This window comes from Hippocampus comes, unplaced genomic scaffold, assembly GCF_001891065.2.
Source record: "Hippocampus comes isolate QL1 unplaced genomic scaffold, H_comes_QL1_v1.1 scaffold144, whole genome shotgun sequence".
Classification (NCBI taxonomy): domain Eukaryota; kingdom Metazoa; phylum Chordata; class Actinopteri; order Syngnathiformes; family Syngnathidae; genus Hippocampus; species Hippocampus comes.
In genome coordinates this window covers 691870-710098 of record NW_017805782.1, presented here as the reverse complement: position 1 = coordinate 710098, position 18229 = coordinate 691870, and the positions used below count along the sequence as shown (strand labels likewise).

Below are 18229 nucleotides of genomic sequence, written 5' to 3'. Positions count from 1 at the left end.
TGGTGCGGAGACGGCCCCCGGCAGCCCCCCGCACTGCCGCCACTTAGCCGACATCGACCGATGTCTTTTGTTCTGCCTTTGGCTCGGGAACCTTTTTCTCAGTGTTTTATTTCTTTCTTTCTTTACTTTGAATGCGATGAAGGCAACAGAGCCGTCCTTCGGTTTTCCCGTCTTTGTCTTTACCGTCCGCACTTAATTCCTACAGCGCTCCCGCGACCGGAGGCACCCTTTGCATCTTGTTTTTGCCACTGACAATTAGTGTTTGGCCAATTCCATTCTCCCAAGGTGAGCGTGGACAAGCGAAGCCTCGGCTAATGACTTATTGAGCAACCGCGACCCAGCGCGTGCCGCCACTTAGCCGACATCGACGGATGTCTTTTGTTCTGCCTTTGGCTCGGGAACCTTTTTCCTCAGTGTTTTATTTATTTATTTATTTCCTTTGAATGCGATGAAGGCAACACAGCCGTCCTTCGGTTTTCCCGTCTTTGTCTTTACCGTCCGTACTCCTCCCCGCACTTAATTCCTACAGCGCTCCCGCGACCGGAGGCACCCTTTGCATCTTATTTTTGCCAGTGACAATTAGTGTTTGGCCAATTCCATTCTCCCAAGGTGAGCGTGGACAAGCGAAGCCTCGGCTAATGACTTATTGAGCAACCGCGACCCAGCGCGCTCGGCCTTCTTCACACCGTTGAGGCGTGCGAGTCGATAAGGACGCGGCCGTTTGAAGGGAAGGCCGTCTTTGACGAGCCTCGGAAGGGATGCGGAACGCTCCGCAATCCAGCAATTTATCGGCAATGTGAGTGAGTTGCCGTACGAAGGACCGTATGCAAAATGACCCCTCCGAGGGGCCGTGGTGGCGGCAGGTAGGAGTGGTCAACGCTCACTCTGTTCGAATATCGCAAAGGGTTCGAAGTTAGCACAGCGATATCGCCGGCGCTTCGCGTGATGTCTTGGCTTTGCGCATTTTGTAAGACAAAGCTCGGTGCTTTGTGCTATGGATTTCTGTGAGTGTATTTAGCCTCCCATCAAAATGGGCTTTCTCCTGTTATTGATTGATTGATTGATTGATTTTCCAAAGCACATTTGATTCCCTTTCTTTCCTGCATCCATTTCCTGCCCGCATTTGTGCTGTTTGCGCTTTGCGGCGCTTGCGGGCCTGCACTTACTAGTCAAGTCAGTGAACCTTTCCAAGGCAATTTCTCCGCCGCTCTCTCTCGCTCGCGCGCTGCCTTTGATGAAAGTGTGTCAGCCGCCGCTCAGCTATTTGATGCAGTCCGCTCCCGAAAAAATTCGCGAGGAGACCTCACGCTCCAAACGACCTCATTAGCCTGCGGCAGATGTCTGGGCGAGCAAAACATGCGCGTTCATGGTTTCCCTGAATTGTTGGTGGAAGCGACCCGGCATGTGCAAGTGGCGTGTCGGGATTATTCGATGATTCCATCGCGTACATTTGTGTACGGGCAAAGGAAACGAGGCCGTCGGAATCCACGGCTTTCTTCGCTCCATCAAGGAGGCCGTGTGCGAACCTTGTCAACATGTTTGCCGACCAATCGGGCGCCCGGTGGCTGCGTGGGTTCATCGAAACAGATGGCCGCCCAATCTTGACTCATGCTCGCCAGTTGAAGGAAACGCTGCATTTGCTTCGCTGAGTTGAATTAGTGTCGGTGTCCGTACGTCCATTTAACTGCGATGAGGTTGAGTGATTTGCGTCGTATGAATTCGTCTTCCTTACGATGGCGTTGGAAATGAGTGAGCGATTGCATCCAATGTCATTTTGCAGATGAAGTATGCGTCACCCGTGCGTGTTGTAAGTCAATATTTTCCACGAGCACGCCCTCCTTATAGTTTGTCGTGTATTTCTCAATGAAATGGACGCCTTGGCTCTGCGCCGCTGTCGTTCCATCCCTCGCCGCGCTTCCAATTCATCACATTTGCCCGACTGCAACATGTCGGAGTCCGGTTACCGCCACTTAGCAAGCCCTCGGCGCTCTCGGCCCGCCGTTAAAGCACGACGTTGCGGTGTTGGTCCCCGTTTCCGCTTCCATTAGACCTGAAACATACGCGTTCCCCGCCATTCTGCCGGGGGTTTCGGCTTGGCGTGGTCACTTTAGAGAGCCACCTTGTTGGCCAGGAGTGTGCGCACATCCTGAAGAGAAATGAGAGGAAGACCGTGGGGTAAGACAACCCCCCCTGCCCCTCCCAAAAAAAATCCAATGTTACAGTCAATGAACGGGTTGGGCTTTGCAGAGGCGTGGCCGATTTCCAGCGCCTTGTGATTGCAGCATGGGGGTCCGGCGGGGTGATGGGAGTGGGGGGGACGTGGCCACAGTGTCCGAGAACAGAGAGAACGGCACGATTTGGGTGGAGTTCCTCCTTTAGCTGTTCCCCAAAGATCAAGTCTCATGTTATTTGCTGGCGGACGGTTTTTGTGCACTTTGAAAGTTGTGCTGCGTGACCAAGCGTGTCCCTTGGTGCCACTCCGGTGACACGGCCGTCAATGATGATGGATGCTCTGACTTCGAGCGCACGTCATAGCGGGGGGACGCTCCCGTCTAGCTAATGCTACTTGACAATGACGTCTCACTTCCGGCCATCCTTCAACAGCCCCGTTCTTCCCGTCATTCTGAGCAATCTCAGCCATCTGGAAAACGCTTGGTTCTTTTTCTGCTTCTGATCCATCTTGACTTTGGTGGTGACTCAGCTTGGGCCAAAACACCGATTTTCAAGCACGTGCCGGAGGGGATGGCCGGGTAAAAAAAAAAAATGCGGGGAAAAAAAAAAAAAAAAAAAAAAAGCCATGGGAAGGGGTTGGTGAAAAAATGGTTCGGCCTGATAGATGGAGCTGGGCGAGGCGGCGTTTGTGAGCGGAATAGTAAAAGGATGACGACGAGGCCCTCAAGACGTCAGGCGGCGTGGTGGGAGGAAACCGAGTGCGAGGCACAGAGCCAGAAAATTGCATTGCATGCTCCGTGATTAGTTTACCTACCCCCAACGTTCGTCCTCCCTAGGCCTTTTTTTTTTTTTTTGTGAGCGTCTACCATCGTCTCCCCCTCCTCCTCCTCCTCTCCCCTCCGCTTCCCGCGTCACTACATCACACTGTCACTTCTGCCGAGTCACACCCGTTATCTCGGCCGCCCTCCTCTTTCCTCGTGTGCTCACTTGGCTCTCGCCACTCCGCTCAACGCCGACATCAAAACGCAGCCAAACTCCGAGTGAGGTTTCGCCAACTACTTCACGAAATATAAATCAAAGATTGTGTATTTCAAAGTGCTGTCCAAAGAAAGGCCCCGCTAGCAGAAAACACCATTGACGTGCTCAAGATTAGCGCCAATAGGAGTGGTTTTAGAACCCTTGAAGCAAATCGTAAAACAATTGGTTCCATGGACAGCAGCACTTTGTAGACAGCGGTGAGTCGAGTTGAGTTGAATACTCACAGCTAGATATGCTTTACAGGCTTGAACTTTCTTTTATTCAGGAAAAAGGTTTTCCCCCCCCCAGTAATTAATTCTCCCACCTCGCAAACAATTTAATTATGTCTGAAAACGTCTTGCCTGAGCGACGGCTCCGATTTTGGCGCGCAACGCAAAGCAAATAATGAACCAAGTGACGGCTGACAACCTCTTTGGGTTTATTTGTAGACAAGACGGAGAAGAAATGTTATTTTGAGTGTGGACAATGACCAAAAGCCAGCAATGGTGCACTTTTCTTTTTTGTATCTTTCTTTCTTTTTTTTTTTTTTTTTGGGTCATGCTCTCTTTGAAAAGCAACTGGGTCAAAGCCTTTTCTTCTTAATCCGCCACATGATCTGCTCCTTCCTCCTGTGGCGGGGGAGAGCACCTGCCAAATCGGAACATGAAGGGAAATCTTTCACCCCTGGCTATCCCCGACAGTTTGGCTCCAAAAGAGCAAAAAAAAAGAAGAAGGCCGGCGAGAGGCCGCGGTGGCTTCCTGCTTTTGCGGGAATAACCCAGGACCGTATCAGCAATCGTGCTGGGGTAAAATGCATACAAAGGCCCCCAATGCAAAATAAGTGCTGCAAAAGTAGCTGCATAACGTGCCACGTTCCAGCTCTGAACTCCTTGTCAGAATTTGAACGTTTTCTGAGGAAAACATTGAAAATGTCAAAGATTCCTCTGAAAGCTTTGTGTTGGCATACCAATCGGGCACCTGGCTACGTTGCCTTCGCAGACGTTTTCATGACTGCGTTTCTTTGGCCTTCGAGAGTCGACTTTGGCTGTCATGCAGCGATAGCGCCCATCAGAGCTGCGCTGAAGCCCGTCGTTTGATGAAGGCTGTCCGTCATTTAATTCCGGGTGTGGATCTTGGACCGCGCCGGCCCGTCGCCTCTGACAGCTCGTCATGACTGGCAGAAAGGATCAATAGCTCCTTTTGAGAGTTCTTTTTTTTTTTTCTTCTTCTTCTTGGGTGACCTTGCCGCATGGGTGTTTTTCATGCCACCTGCATTCTTCGATCAGCTGGAGATGTTCCGTCCGCGACTTCTGTCTTGCGAGTAGATACGGTGTGGCGAGATCGCATCTTTTTTTTCGCAGTTCGTCTGCATTCGGCAGGACGCTGACTTTGGTGTTGCTGAGAAGATGTCAAGCGTGGCGATAACATTTTGCTGTGGACACGCACGCCGCAAGCCTCTCCCTCCCTCCCTCCCTCCTTTGGGCTCACATCGCGCCCGCTCCATTCTATCGCTCCATCCCGCCCGATGGCCCCGAGGCGCCGCTCACAGATCGTTGCGGCTTTGCGCTCGTCGGACTGGCTGTGGGATTTGGAGCCGGGCTCAGGCGGCGTAGCGGCGATGGCCTCATCGCCGCCAGAGGGCGGATGAAGACGTATCTGATGGAGGAACGGCGCTGCTCCTGAATAGGACACACGTTGGGCCACAAAGGCTGCGTTGAGAGCGCAGGTCTTAGCGAGTGAGGGCCCGGGCAGCTGTGGGTCAGTCGACACGGTGGAAGCGTATAAGACTCGCTGGCTGGAGTCAAGGCAGGAGATCGGCGCATGCGAAGTACCTCTCGCAAGATGGATGACGCAGAGTTAGCTGCTGTCAAGTGGTCACTTGGAGACCACCTTCCAGGTCCCAGGAGTGCACATTCTGTCTGCCTGTGCTGGGATTCGATCCACTGAAATCGCCTTCCACGACCTGCGTCCCAACTTTCACCCGGTCTACAGTCTCCTCGATTGTCTGTCAACAAATCGCCAGGTGTGCTGAACAGAAAACGCCCTCAGAGCACGGACCGCCAAATTCCCAAACGCGCAAAGATAGACTTGCCCTGGCGAGAAAATGAAGCGCCGCCATTTTGCTTTTGCTTTGGTGGTGTCTTGCTCTTTTTGCTCATGTATGACAAGTAATAGGATCTCCTTCCTCGTCTTGAGGGGCGTTTCGGGCATATGGACGACCTATCGGGAGGTCGGACCGGATTATCGGCAAACGCTGTCGGAAACAGACATCCGGCTGACGTGAGAAGCGCTCATCCCTGCGGGGAAGGTGGATCTAGCCCCGGGGCGACTGCCGATGTCTGGAATCGTTGCTGATGGCGACACTTTCGTTTCACGCGCCAAGTTCATTCACCGCGCCCTCGGGGCTTGTGTGCGTTGCGGCTTAAAGGGTTGTGAAGTTGCTCGAGACGGCAAAGGTTGTCAGCTCCTCCAAGCTTGACGCAAATACAGTCGACTCAAAGATTTTTTTTTTCTTTTTTGCCTTGTGCTGTGAGTTTGGGATGCGCCGATCGAGCGGCTTCACACAGTCAAAGTGGGGCTTCCTTCATCGATCATTAGAATAACTTGGATAATTGGATGACGAAGAAACCCCCCCCCCGCCACGAAAAAGTCATCATCAGAACATGACTGCTCTGCCATCCGGTCACTCGACATGGAGACTGGCTTGCAGTTGGCCAGGTAACAGCCAGCCACAGTAGAACCTGATCTCCCAACAGTCATTTGTTGACTGCCACGTCACTGACCGAGCCAGGCCCCGCCTTTTAAAACCACACACATTCAAAGTAACACATACGTCAGTGTAGCAAAATCCATTTTTATCCAATGACTCGAGTAATGGATGGGATAACCGCAAGAATAATTTGAAAGATGATCTTTAAACACGTCCCGTAGAATGCATTTCATTTCGTCTTCACGGGGTCTTGAAATGTGCGGCTCCTGTTGTTGCCCTGCCGTTGGCATGCAGGCAGAGCTCGTGTCCGTGGAGGTGTGGTCATGATGAGGATGATGATGATGATGATGATGATGATGATGATGATGATGGGTGCCGCCGTCTCGACAGCAGACGGCTGAGCTTGGAGCACCGAGCTGTTACCAGACACACACACACACACACACACACACACACACACACACACACACACACACACGCTGACTTGCGATTTAACGAGCTGTGAGCAAAAGGCTACAATCGCGCCACAAATAATTCATGAGGCGCTCTGTGGAAGAGCGGGCAAGACGGCGGGCGAATGGGAGGGGTGGCGTCAAGGGGGCCGCCGCATCCAAGGAAATCCCCCCTTTTCGCCAAAAGCTGACAAGTGAGATGTGTGTGTCGAAATATTTGCAGGCAGCTATTTGTTTTGGAAAAAGACACAGCGGGAGTGTTAACATGATGCCATGATGTGCGTGTGCGTGTGTGTGTGAGATGAAGTGAGTCTTGATTTTTTTCTGTCGGCGTTGAAAGTGTTTGTTTAACTGGACGGTGTCCTCCTGCTATATCGCGCTTCATCGGTTGCGCCCGTTATACCGCGCTTTCATGTCACGGGAACGCAGTCCCGATTTTTGTACGATTTGCAGATGCTTTTTTGCCAAGGCCAGTCAGTCTTTCGGGGCCAAAGACCCTCCCGGTGTCAGACTCCGGAGCTATGGCGCACGCTGCGGCTAATGGAACCGAATGGGGTGGGCGGGGCTGACAACAGGGAAGACGAGAATTTTTCTCTGATTGCATCTGACATTTACCAGTCCCAATGAAAATGTCAGAGATGACCAGCCTTTACCTCGGCAGACAGTGCCTGGAGCTCCAGTCATAATCCCTCAACTTTGACCCAACCGCGACCGCGTTTTGTAATAGTTGAATAGAGAGAAGACTTTTTTTTTTCAATCAAATAGCTTGCGTCATATTGCGCCAAAACAACAGCCGAGCTGATGTCTGGAAGCTGACACCAAAGATCCTCAAAAACCCCCCAAAAAAAAAATCACGTTTCAACCGTGCCTTATTTTCCAATGAGAATGCACGGCGTCGCGTTGGAGTGATCCGAGCGCCCTGCGTCTGTCTCCGCAGGTACATCCGCACCATGTACTTGGGCGTGCAAAGCCACCGGCAGAAGGAGAACCGGCGGCGCTTCTACTGGGCCATGATGTACGAGTATGCCGACGTCAACATGCTGCGACTGCTGGAGACTTTCCTGGAGAGCGCTCCCCAGCTGGTGCTGCAGCTTTGCATCATGATCCAGAGCAACAAGGCCGAGTGGCAGCAGTGTAAGACGATGGCGCCTGAAGCGCGGGCCGCCAACTCGGGGCCGGGCCTCGCCGTCATTTTACGCGGCCCGCGAAAGCTCGAGCGGGAAAATACCCGGGCAGTAATCGGGCGGTTCTCAGCTAGGGAAGATGCATTTTCCGGGTGTGGCTGGCAGCGCGCCAAACTTGTTGACTCGTACAAAACCGACAAGTGTGCATCGATGCAACGCGGTGGGGAAAAGGGCGTTGGCGCAAAGGTACCTTCCGGTGGCTATCGATAGCCCCTCATGAAATCTTCCCCTGCTAAAAAGGGCGTTGGCGCAAAGGTACCTTCCGGTGGCTACATGAAATCTTCCCCTGCTTCCACAAAACCAGAAGGTGTTTGGTCTGCATTTGGCTTCCCTTCCGAGACCTCACGTGACCTTCAAATCCAGAGGGTGCCCATTTTGGGCAATTAGCATTGAGGTGGTTTTTCACCGTCGTTGGCAGAACCCCGTGAGAGCCGCCGTCACAACGACGTGCCCTGCGATGAAAGCGAGCGTGACGCCCCTCCCCTAAGAGGCTCCTAAGAGCAATAACGGCGCTTTAGGTATTCCCGCCTGGTCTCGTGCGCCGACCCGCTCGGTTCGTACGAGGCCGATGGACTATTGTCGAGTTCACGGTCATCATCTGGGACGGGCTCCAGCCTACCCGCGACGCAAATGCGACTAAAGACCGTTGAGAAAAGGGATGGAAATGTTGCCGATGAGACCAAAATAAAAGTATCGCTGCCTGTTTGTGTTCGTCAGGTTCTTCGGTCTTGTCCTCCCTCCTGTCCCTCGCCTGGGTGCTAGCGTCCTACCACAAGCTCCTGCGCGACTCCCGCGACGACCAGAAGAGCATGAGCTACCGCGGCGCTCTGGTGCACCTCTTCTGGCGGCTCTTCACCATTTCCTCGCGGGTGCTGTCTTTTGCCCTGTTCGCCTCGGTTTTCCACATCTACTTTGGCATTTTCGTGGTGCTCCACTGGTGCGCCATGGCCTTCTGGGTCATCCACGGCGGCACCGACTTCTGCATGTCCAAGTGGGAGGAGGTGCTGTTCAACATGGTGGTCGGGGTGGTCTACGTCTTCTGCTGGTTCAATGTGCAGGAAGGGCGGACCCGGTTCCGAATGGTGGTTTATTACACCGTAGTCCTGTTGGAGAATGCCGTTCTCAGCGGCCTCTGGTACGCATACCGTGACCCAGTCACCACCGACGCCTATGCCTCTTATGCCCTCTGCAGCGTCTTCCTGTGCTTCGCCTCAGGTGTGGCCTGCATGGTCCTCTACTACGGGGTCCTGCACCCCAAGGGCCCCCGGCTGAGGCTCCTGGCGAGCTCCTGTTGCGCCGAGTTGCTTTGGGGGCTGCCTTTACCCCCCGAGGCCGAGCCCATGGCGCCCACGCCGGGCCCGCGCGGCTCCCAAGCCACACCCACGCGGGGCCCGGCGGGGGAGCATGCGGAGTCCGAGCAAAGCGCCGCCGACTCCTCCTGCCTTCCGGTTTTCCAGGTGAGGTCCACGGAGCCGGTGGACGCGTCCGGCCGGCCCGTCCCGCCCGAAGGCCCCCTCATCAAAATAGACATGCCCAGGAAGCGCTACCCGGCTTGGGACGCCCACTTTGTGGATCGACGCCTGCGCAGGACCATCAACGTGCTGCAGTATGTGAGCCCTAACGCGGTGGGCATCAGGTACAGGGACGGCCCCCTCCTCTATGAGCTCCTGCAGTACGAATCGTCGTTCTGAAGGCCGCTCTCACGCGCGTTCTTTTTGACGCTCCTCCCTCTCATCTCCCTCTTGTCCTCCTTCGACCCTCCGCAGTCGCTCTGTTTCTGTGCCAGTCATGATTTATTTGGGGAGAAACAAGAATGCCTCCGCGCCTGCGGCTGCGCGGAGAGATAACATGTGAATGTTTCACTCTGAAATTTATCTCGTGCGTTTTTCTGACTGACTGGCGTCTACCTGTGAAGGGCACATGGTACGCTCCTCCTTCTGACACCGGGACCGGCCCCAACGCCCGATGGGAATGTGGGAGGAGCGTGTCAGACCGAGGGCGCGGGCCTTTTGCACATCCCGACTATTACTGCCGTCCTTTATGTAAATCATGCAAACGTTGATGGTGGTTACCGAGAGCCTTGGTTATGCCGCGGTATCGTAAATGTGAGCGGGATCAAATTCATCCGGCTGTTCCCAAATCGTAATCACATGCCGGAGGCTGAGGGGCGGGGGAAACGCAAGCACACTGACCTTCGATCAGTTCCGCCCATTCAGGAAATCTTTTCATTGCGGCCTGCCCCCTAGTGGAGGCGAGAGGGGCGACAGCGCAACGTCTCCCGACCCTGAAACGGAGGTGAGCGACACGCGTTCGAAATGAGAGCTCGGGAACCATCGTGGGCCCCTTTCAAAACCGGCTGCGGTGGCTTGTCTCTCAAGAAGCTCTCCTTTGGCACCCGTGAAATGGCGAGCTTGGGAAGATACTTTTTGCAGATGAGAAAAGGTACAAATAGTCGAGCTTTGAGTCCAGCAGGGAGGGAGCTCCGTTGGTGCAGACTGTACCTTGAGAAATTCTACTTTTGTTCACGAGAAAGCTTCGGAACATCCCGGCACCTTTTGGGCCCTGGAGAAGGGACAAATGGAAGGCCTTGGCGTCCGATTGGGAGTATCGCCCGCACCTTTCAATGTCTTGTCACCGCGGTGATACCTTCAGAGGTTTTACCTCAAGCTTCTGAATTTCCCTGTGCCTTTTGGGCCTGGCAAACGGTCAAAAGACGAGACCTCGATTCAAAAAAGAGGAGTGTGATGGCGTTTGACATTTGCGCACGTTGAGGGAGCCAATGGCTTGTCACTTGGAGCGCACCTCTGCTAGTTCCGATTCATTCTCCGTCGTTTCCGTACGGCTCGCATTGATGGACGTTTCAGTTCCCAACCTACCTGGCCTCGTTTCGTTCTCCTGGTTGCAAGAGGAGCCTCTCGTTGGCTCGGCCCCCGCGCCGCACTGCAAATGCAACCTCCGTTTTAATGGATCCAAACCGAACCAAAGTGTTCTCTCGGAGCCCAGTAAGTCGCTCTGCAAAGTCCATTGGCGCCCGTTGTTCCAGAGGGTCAGAAATGGCCTCCTCACTTTTGGCTTTTTCCTCCCTGGTCCTTTGCACCCGTTCTCATAGATGCAGGTCATTGCGCTCGATCCCCTCACAGCCCTGACACAATGCCAGGTCTCTGCACACTGAACACCGAGCAATGAGGTCCACTGCCAAAGAACATCAACATCCGAGTTCAGACTTGGGCGACGGGTTGAGTCGGATAGGGTGGACTCAAGGTTTAGGACGCCGTTGGAGCGGCGTACTTGGGGGCTCATGTAGGATTCATCTACAGATAGCGACACAAATCAGGTGCGGCGACACCGTGACTCGTGGCAATTCATCATTTTGCCTCACGGTGCTTCATGTTTTTCTTTTCTTTTTTAAAACAACAAGATTAGATCATTCAACTTGCGTTTTGAGGACGTGCACGGTATTTGACACATTTCCACAGTACAACCTTGCAACAAGGGTTCTAACAGTCAGAGAAACCAAATCCGGTGCTCCCCTGAATTACGAGTTCAATTCCACTCAGTGGGCAAAAACCGCTCAAGTAAAACGTTCCGGTTTTGCTCACAGAACAAATTGCAGTCTTAGCTCAAGGCAACATTCTCGGTTTTAGTTTTGGATGTGTTTCACTTTGAGTGATGAAGGGAATCCGAGAGCGAAGCAAACGACGACAGACTGCCAGTTGAAGCCTCTGAACTGGATGAGGCGCAAGGTTGACCAAAACATTTTCCAGCAGCTGCGACGCACAGCAAGAGCGCTTCCACCAGAAGCTGGTTCTTCTCAGGCCTCTCACTTTCGGGTCTCTTGCGTTCGGCTGCGGCAGCTTCTTCACCTTGCCCCTGTCCCCGCTGAACCTCACGCGGTTGTTTCCCCAAATGTGCTCCTGAGCGGATGCCGCCTGTCGGCTCAGACACCGTCTCGTCGTCATTCTGCACGTTTGCGGAAGAACCGAGACGCCCAGGCCGCAACAATAGAAACCCTCAATGCGACACAAAACACAATGTGGCACGTAAGTGCCCAACGTCCATCGTTTGGACCACGCGTTTGTCTCCCGCTTCCACAAAACATTCTGGCCATCTGGATCCAACAGGAAACTGGTTTGCAACAAGCTCGTTTTGTCGCCGTCTCTCAGCAGCCATCTTTGATTCGTGCATTGACGTGCGGCAGCGGGGCACAGTGGATTCGGCGCCACGCTCTGATGTCACGACTTTCCGTTACAGTCTAGCAAATGGTGCATTTACAACCCGGTGCTGAACAAACTCATCCAGTGGTGCTAACACTTCACTTTTGGGGCTTCCCAAGGAGCAACAAAAGCAAGACGGCCCCAAAACAACAACAACATGTATGCTCAAAAGCGCCAGCACCTCAATCGAAACACACACACACACACACACACACACTCTACCACACAACTCTCTACGGTGCCATTTTGATTTGCCACGGCGGGTCTGCGCACGGTGTTGCGTCCAGTTGCTTTTGTTTGTTTGTTTTTATCCGGGACACAGAACTGCGATATTTTGGAGCACAAACTGCAGATGGAAATAACATTTAAAAAAAAGCAAAACAAGTCTATATATATCGAATGTGATTGATGTGTTGTAGCTTCCTGTCATCAATATGTCCTTTTCTCTGTGCGTATCTCTTTCTTTTGTTCTGATTGTAGACTTGGCTGTGACAGTTGACCGGAACGTGGACTTGATATTGCAACCGAGCAACGACGGGTGTCACGTCAATTGCTGCTAATTTACAAATCGTTATGGCAAAAGGTTGCTTTTCTTGATATTCCCTCAATTTCTAGGTTGTGTTAGCTTGTGGGTGTGTATTTAAATAACCTCTGGGTTATGTATGATTTTTATGGATTACAAAAAAAAAAAAAAAGGCACATAGTTGGGATTTCTTTGTAGTGGTTACGTATTATAAAACATGAGTAAATCATTCATGGGGAAGAGGAGAAAAAAAACGAAATAAGCAAGGCTGATGTCCAGTATTGTACCTTTTTGCCCTGTTTTAGGGAACAATATGAATATAATAACATATGGTGCTAATGTTCATTTTGTATGGTTTTTGTTTTAGAGGAAATGACAACTATTACGCTGAAAATATCATGTTAAGCCTTACTGTAGATTCATATATGAGACTGTTCATCCCAGAGGAGAAAAAAATAAATATGATATTTGAAAGTGCAATACGGCCACATGATGTGTGTGTGTATACGTGCGTGCTTTCGCGTTTTTCTGTCCCATTCTAATGGAAGTAATCATTTGATCTTAATTTCTAATTTCAATTTTATTTGAAGTGTAAATAACGCCATATTTCAGGATCAGAATCAGATTCATTTGAGGATTTTGTTTTGGGTCAGAGGTTATCCCGGAGCCACGTTCGATTCCTGCTCGAGCTCGTTGAGCAACTTCCGCTTGGAGTCTGTGAGCAAACTGCGTTTGTGACGGCTAAAAGCTTTTTCACACTTTGAAGCATCCATTGAATGGAGAGTTTGTGGTTGCCAAGTCCCGGTGCAGGCCTCGGCAAACACTTTTCCTGGCTCAAGCGGTGGGGCGCATAGGTTTTAAACTGGATTTGAAAGCATTTACGCTGGACTTCTGTTGGCAATTTAGTATATTTGCGGGCAGCATACCAGCTAAATGCTGATTCACCGTGTTTGCTTTGGATTCTCCGTTCATTCCCAGAGCTGACAGGCCTCGGAGGTTTATATTCAACTAACACGTCTTTCATGTTTTATCAAGCAGCAGCAATATCGATTCTACAGCTATAGTAGTGCATATAAGCGTGTGTAAGTAGTGTGTGTTCAAGCGTTTCAGTTTGAGCGGGGGAAAAAAATCTGTGGTGCAAGTGAGAGTGTAAGAGTTTGTGTGAGAGCTTTTTAGTCGTGTCTAAGATAAGAGCATGTTTCTTTTTTGTGCGTGTAGACCGACAAAGGGGTCCGTTCCGCTTTGTGTGGTTTCTCAAAACTTCGTGAGCTTGCACTGGCTGCGTGTCGCCACTTGGACCAAAGGGGGGCGCTGCTGTGCGTGCCTGACCGCATTCGACGCCCAAAATGGCGGCACGGTTGAAAAGTTTGGATTGTTTTGTTCCACTTTGTTTCGCGAGCAATCGGCGAAGCGTGTAGCTCAACAATTCCCCGTTTGGATTCACACCGGAAGGCTCGTATGGCGCCTTTCCGCCAAAGGACTTCGGCACGCATCCAAAAATGAGAATGGCGCTTATCACCCACCCCAACTTCATCCGTGCTAGGCTAGCAAGCTAAGCTAACGTCGGAAGGAGTTCTCGGAATCTTCGTTTTGATGATGTCGTGTCGCGCTTGGACGGTCGAGGGGGAGGCGGCGAGCAGAACATGAGGAAGAGGACCTCGCCGTAGACATGGAGGAAGATGTGAAAAAAGTGAAAAAGGCAAGTTCACACTTTGTACGGCCAGCCACTCACTTCTACTGGTTGGCTTAGCATGCTAACCCGCTCTAGCTCGCCGAACCAGGCGGGTTTGACGCCAAAGTTAGTCCCAGAGCTATCATGACGTCTCTCTGGTACCAAATAAGCCAGCATTAGAAACACGAGAGCGTACATGAACCAATAACACTCCACGTCTCGCACTGTGGCGCTGAGATTTAGCTTTAGTCACCTCCAGTAACGTCACCTCACCCAGCTCAAGAATTCTCTTATGTTACGCGTTTCTCGACATACAGCAGGAATGAGTCATATTCCGCTCATGAATTAAATGTGGTCAATCGATTATGGCTCGTCGGTCGTCCATGATAGTGATGTCATGGGTCCTGCACTTCTCGTTTGTGCCACTTGAGAGCGATAGTGAGCTGTGCAAATTGCAGAGTAGACGACGTTGCCTTAATCACGCAGTCATCATTCCCCAGTCTCTCGCGGATCGAAAATAATAGTTCGACCTTTTGCCGTTTGGCTAAATGAAAGTCCGTGGATTCAGTTCGACGAGTAAACGGCAGAGTATGAACGTTAAAACTAAGAAGCGATTCGCCTTGAAGCAACACGAACAAACCCGTGAATATTATTTGTTTCCGATGCGGATCAGAAACGGGCTCAAATCGAACAGCTGTGAGCTCACATTTCTCTAGCGAGCATACAATGTTAATGCACCTGCCGCGTGAAGCCACCCGGTGTTAAATAATGCAGCGGTCGTTTGCAGAGTTGTCCCGTCGTCGAGTTTGAGCGCTGGTGTCATCACAGGATGCTGCGGCAGTCCACTTCCTCTCCAGGCAACGTCTTCCCTTTTCTGTTGTTGTGGCTCGCGCGTCTCGCCCTGAGACATTGCCACTTTGTTGTAAAGTGAGGCAACGGGTTTTAAGAGTAAACGACTTCAACAATCACGGGAATCTGCTGGCATTTGGTTGCATGGAGTACGAGGTAGGCTCTTGAAATTCTGTACTGATTGAGAAGCATCCTCAGAGCCTTTTATGGTTAGTGCTTTGATGCAGTAGAAGAGAAAACTAAACCGTTTACTCAGAATTGAGTCGGGGGGAAAAAAGTTCAGGCCGGAGTCTTATGGCGGCGACATAATCCAAATTAGTTAGTCAGTCGCAATACGTTGGAAGCTCTCACTAACCTGCGCAGAACACATTGTGTAAGTATCGGGGCAGTAGTGGTCGCTTCTTCTTTTCCAGTGTACACGGAGACCGCTCCCACCGAGTAACAAGAGTGATTTCTTTTTTTTCCCCCGTGAGGTCAATTGTTGCTGTCCTCCCCGGCTCCGTGTTGCCGCGATGCGTGTTGTAAGCGTCTCAGTGTTTTCTGAACTTCCCCGTGGGTCCCCCCCCCAGCCTGGTATCGTGTCGCCCTTCAAGCGGGTCTTCCTGAAGGGCGAAAAGGGACGGGACAAGAAGGCGCAGGAGAAGTCCGCGGAGCGCCGGGCACTCCACACGGTCTCTCTCTCGCAACCCGACCACCGCATCGACCCCGACATCCTGCTCAATGACTACATCGAGAAGGAAGTCAAAGTGAGGGAAAACTCCCAACGCAAAGAAGAGAAGAACCTCTCGCCCTAAACTTAAAATTGACACCGTTTGACACAACAACTTGGTGCTGTGTTCTTTCTTTCTAGTATTTGGGACAGCTGACATCGGTGCCGGGATACTTGAACCCATCGAGCAGGACTGAAGTCCTGCAGCTCATTGACAATGCAAGAGTAAGTCGGCGAGAATCACCACAGACTTGCGAACGGGGGTTCTAAACTTTTACGTTTCAGGGCCCCGTGTGAGTCCAATGTTAATGACGAAGAGTAGACAAATGTGACAACGACCCATAAACAATTACCAGCATGGCAAACCTCGGAGCAGCAGGCTGTTGCATCGCTGCCGTTTGTCGTAGCTTTTGACTTGCACTCGTGGTCGAGAACTTGACTTGGACTCGGCCTTTGAGACTCGCGGCCATCTCTGGAGGCGACCGCCCAAGCGTGACTCTCACTCCTGTCGGCAGAAGGCGCATCAGTTGGCGGGCCAGCTGACGTCGGAGCAGGACGCCGTGGTGAGCTTGTCGGCGTACAACGTCAAGCTGGTGTGGCGCGACGGCGAGGACATCATCCTGAGGGTGCCCATCCACGACATTGCCGCCGTGTCCTACATCCGGGACGACTCGTTGCACCTCGTCGTCATCAAGACGGGTACGAACTGGAGCGCAAGTGTGTCCGACAAGAATAGTGATGCTGAACGATTGCACGTACTGCATGTCTGCTTCCGCTCCTCAGCCCAGGAATCCGGAGGCTCTCCCTGTCCGAGCTCCTGTCCCGATCTCAACAAATCTCAGACGCTAAGCTCCTTGTCGGAGAGCGGGGCCGTGCTGGTGGAAGTGTGCTGTCTGCTGGTCCTCGCCGTTGACGACAAAGTACGTTGGATTCCTTGGTCATCTTCGCAGCAATTTGCCTCTCCTCACTGGTTCCCATGCAAAGAAAAAAAAAAAGCCCATGATTGGATTTCATATTTGGGAAGGGAGAAGGTGGGGGAAAATGATCCGTCGTCGTTGTTGTGCGTGCTAGGCAGCCGCCGAGGAGCTGTGCCTTCTGCTCAGCCAAGTCTTTCAAATCGTCTACACCGAGTCCACCATCGACTTCTTGGACAGAGCCATCTTTGACGGAGCCACCACGCCCACAAGACATCTTTCCCTCTACAGCGGTAAGCGCTCGAAGCCGACTCTCAGGAATCAAACACTTTGCTGAGAAATGTTCACGTGTTAGTATCACGCTTTCAAATTTGGATTGCCCCGATAAACGTATTCAATGTAAACCGCGCCTAAAATTCATCGACCCTTTGGACAGTCGGCTGGTGTGGCCTCTTTCGAGCGCCGCGGCATCTGCCGCGAGTGGGCTCGTGTTGGCGAGAAAGGTGCAAGAGTGAGAATTGGACCTCGTGTGCTCAAGTACTAACTTTGTCGTCAAACTCGATACTTCCTCAGATGACTCGTCAAGCAAAGTGGACATGAAAGAAGCGTTTGAAGGCGAGGCCAGCCCTTTGTAAGAGCTCACCATCTCATTTTTCCTCACGTTGTACGCGGAAGTAGTCGATGTTCTTTGAAAAGCCACCCCCCCCCCACCCCCACCCCACGCAAGTCCATTTCAGGCATCGATGGAAGCGGACGGCAGCTCCCCGTCGGCTTCCGGGCCCGCCTCCCCTCAGGCCAAGGCGGCGAGCGAAGGGGAGCTCAGCACCACGGCCGCCGAGCTGCTCCAGGACTACATGACCACGGTAGCTATGCTGCCCGTTCCAACAGTTGGCCGCGTTCTTCTCCTCATTATTTTTGTTATTATGGTGTGATCAATCTACTGTTTGGGTAAATCTGTTGACCGCTTGAAGCTCATCAGTAGCAACTCATATCACTCAACCTCAAAGGATGAGCGGCTCATGGTTCGTATGAATTGCATTCTGTCGTGATCGTGAACACGGTTATCCTTTTGTGCCGTCCAGCTGCGCACAAAGCTGTCCTCCCAGGAAATCCAGCAGTTTGCCGCACTGCTGCACGACTACCGCAACGGCTCCTCCATCCACGAGTTCTGCATTAACCTGCGGCAGCTCTACGGAGACAGCCGCAAGTTTCTTCTGCTTGGTATGACTTCTTCTCTTTTCTACTCCCGACATTTCCATGTGAAGCGTAAAAGCGGCATCATTCAGCATAAAGCCGCCTTGGCCCTTTACGCAGAACCCAAGTGCCGTAGCCGATCACTAACATGCATTAACACAGTAGTGCACTTACGACATCGCTGTTTGCTTGAAAAGATTGAGACTATAAATATCTCCTCTTTAGTCGTGTTGCGCAAACTAGTTAATTGCCCACCGTTCATAACTGCATCATATCCATGTCATTTTGACATTTATGTGCAGTGGACAAAGCAGAACAACATTTTGTGCGCCTTGAACAACACGTTTTCCCGTTGTCCGTCATAGGCCTCCGTCCTTTCATCCCCGAGAAGGACAGTCAGCATTTTGAGAACTTCTTGGAGACCATCGGCGTCAAGGACGGCCGCGGCATCATCACCGACAGCTTCGGCCGCTACCGACGGGCGGCCGCCTCCGACTCCGCCGCCAACGGCAACGGCGCGGCGGGAAGCGGCGGAGGGCGGGACGGCGCCGCCTCGGACGAGGGCCCGGAGGAGGGCGGGGGGACCTCGGAGGGCGACGAGTGGGACCGGAAGAACAGC

General features: G+C 52.2%; 2 protein-coding genes and 1 long non-coding RNA gene across 4 annotated transcripts in view; all 3 read left to right on the top strand.

Moving 5' to 3' along the window:
• Nucleotides 1–9665, top strand: part of xkr6b (XK, Kell blood group complex subunit-related family, member 6b) — a 15561-nt gene extending 5896 nt beyond the window's left edge. Inside the window, exons 2-3 of the mRNA XM_019885032.1 lie at nucleotides 7289–7485; nucleotides 8253–9665. Coding sequence (XP_019740591.1) covers nucleotides 7289–7485; nucleotides 8253–9226 — 1171 coding nt within the window. The 3' untranslated portion in view covers nucleotides 9227–9665. The remainder of the gene's footprint in view (nucleotides 1–7288; nucleotides 7486–8252) is intronic.
• A 951-nt stretch (nucleotides 9666–10616) lies between these two features.
• On the top strand, nucleotides 10617–12752 carry LOC109524899 (uncharacterized). The gene is made up of 2 exons (XR_002170039.1): nucleotides 10617–10796; nucleotides 11520–12752. It is a non-coding gene; the product is annotated as an uncharacterized LOC109524899 (long non-coding RNA).
• A 656-nt stretch (nucleotides 12753–13408) lies between these two features.
• The window catches only part of ccm2 (CCM2 scaffold protein), a 17658-nt gene continuing 12837 nt past the window's right edge, over nucleotides 13409–18229 (top strand). Inside the window, exons 1-10 of one of the 2 annotated variants that reach the window (XM_019885068.1) lie at nucleotides 13409–13971; nucleotides 15363–15539; nucleotides 15644–15727; nucleotides 16018–16201; nucleotides 16286–16422; nucleotides 16574–16709; nucleotides 16990–17047; nucleotides 17144–17279; nucleotides 17499–17637; nucleotides 17976–18146. In XM_019885068.1, the coding sequence (XP_019740627.1) occupies nucleotides 13942–13971; nucleotides 15363–15539; nucleotides 15644–15727; nucleotides 16018–16201; nucleotides 16286–16422; nucleotides 16574–16709; nucleotides 16990–17047; nucleotides 17144–17279; nucleotides 17499–17637; nucleotides 17976–18146 (1252 nt within the window). In that variant the 5' untranslated portion in view covers nucleotides 13409–13941. Of the gene's footprint in view, nucleotides 13972–14010; nucleotides 14950–15362; nucleotides 15540–15643; nucleotides 15728–16017; nucleotides 16202–16285; nucleotides 16423–16573; nucleotides 16710–16989; nucleotides 17048–17143; nucleotides 17280–17498; nucleotides 17638–17975; nucleotides 18147–18229 lie in introns of those variants that run through there. The other variant, XM_019885069.1, reaches the window with a different exon arrangement.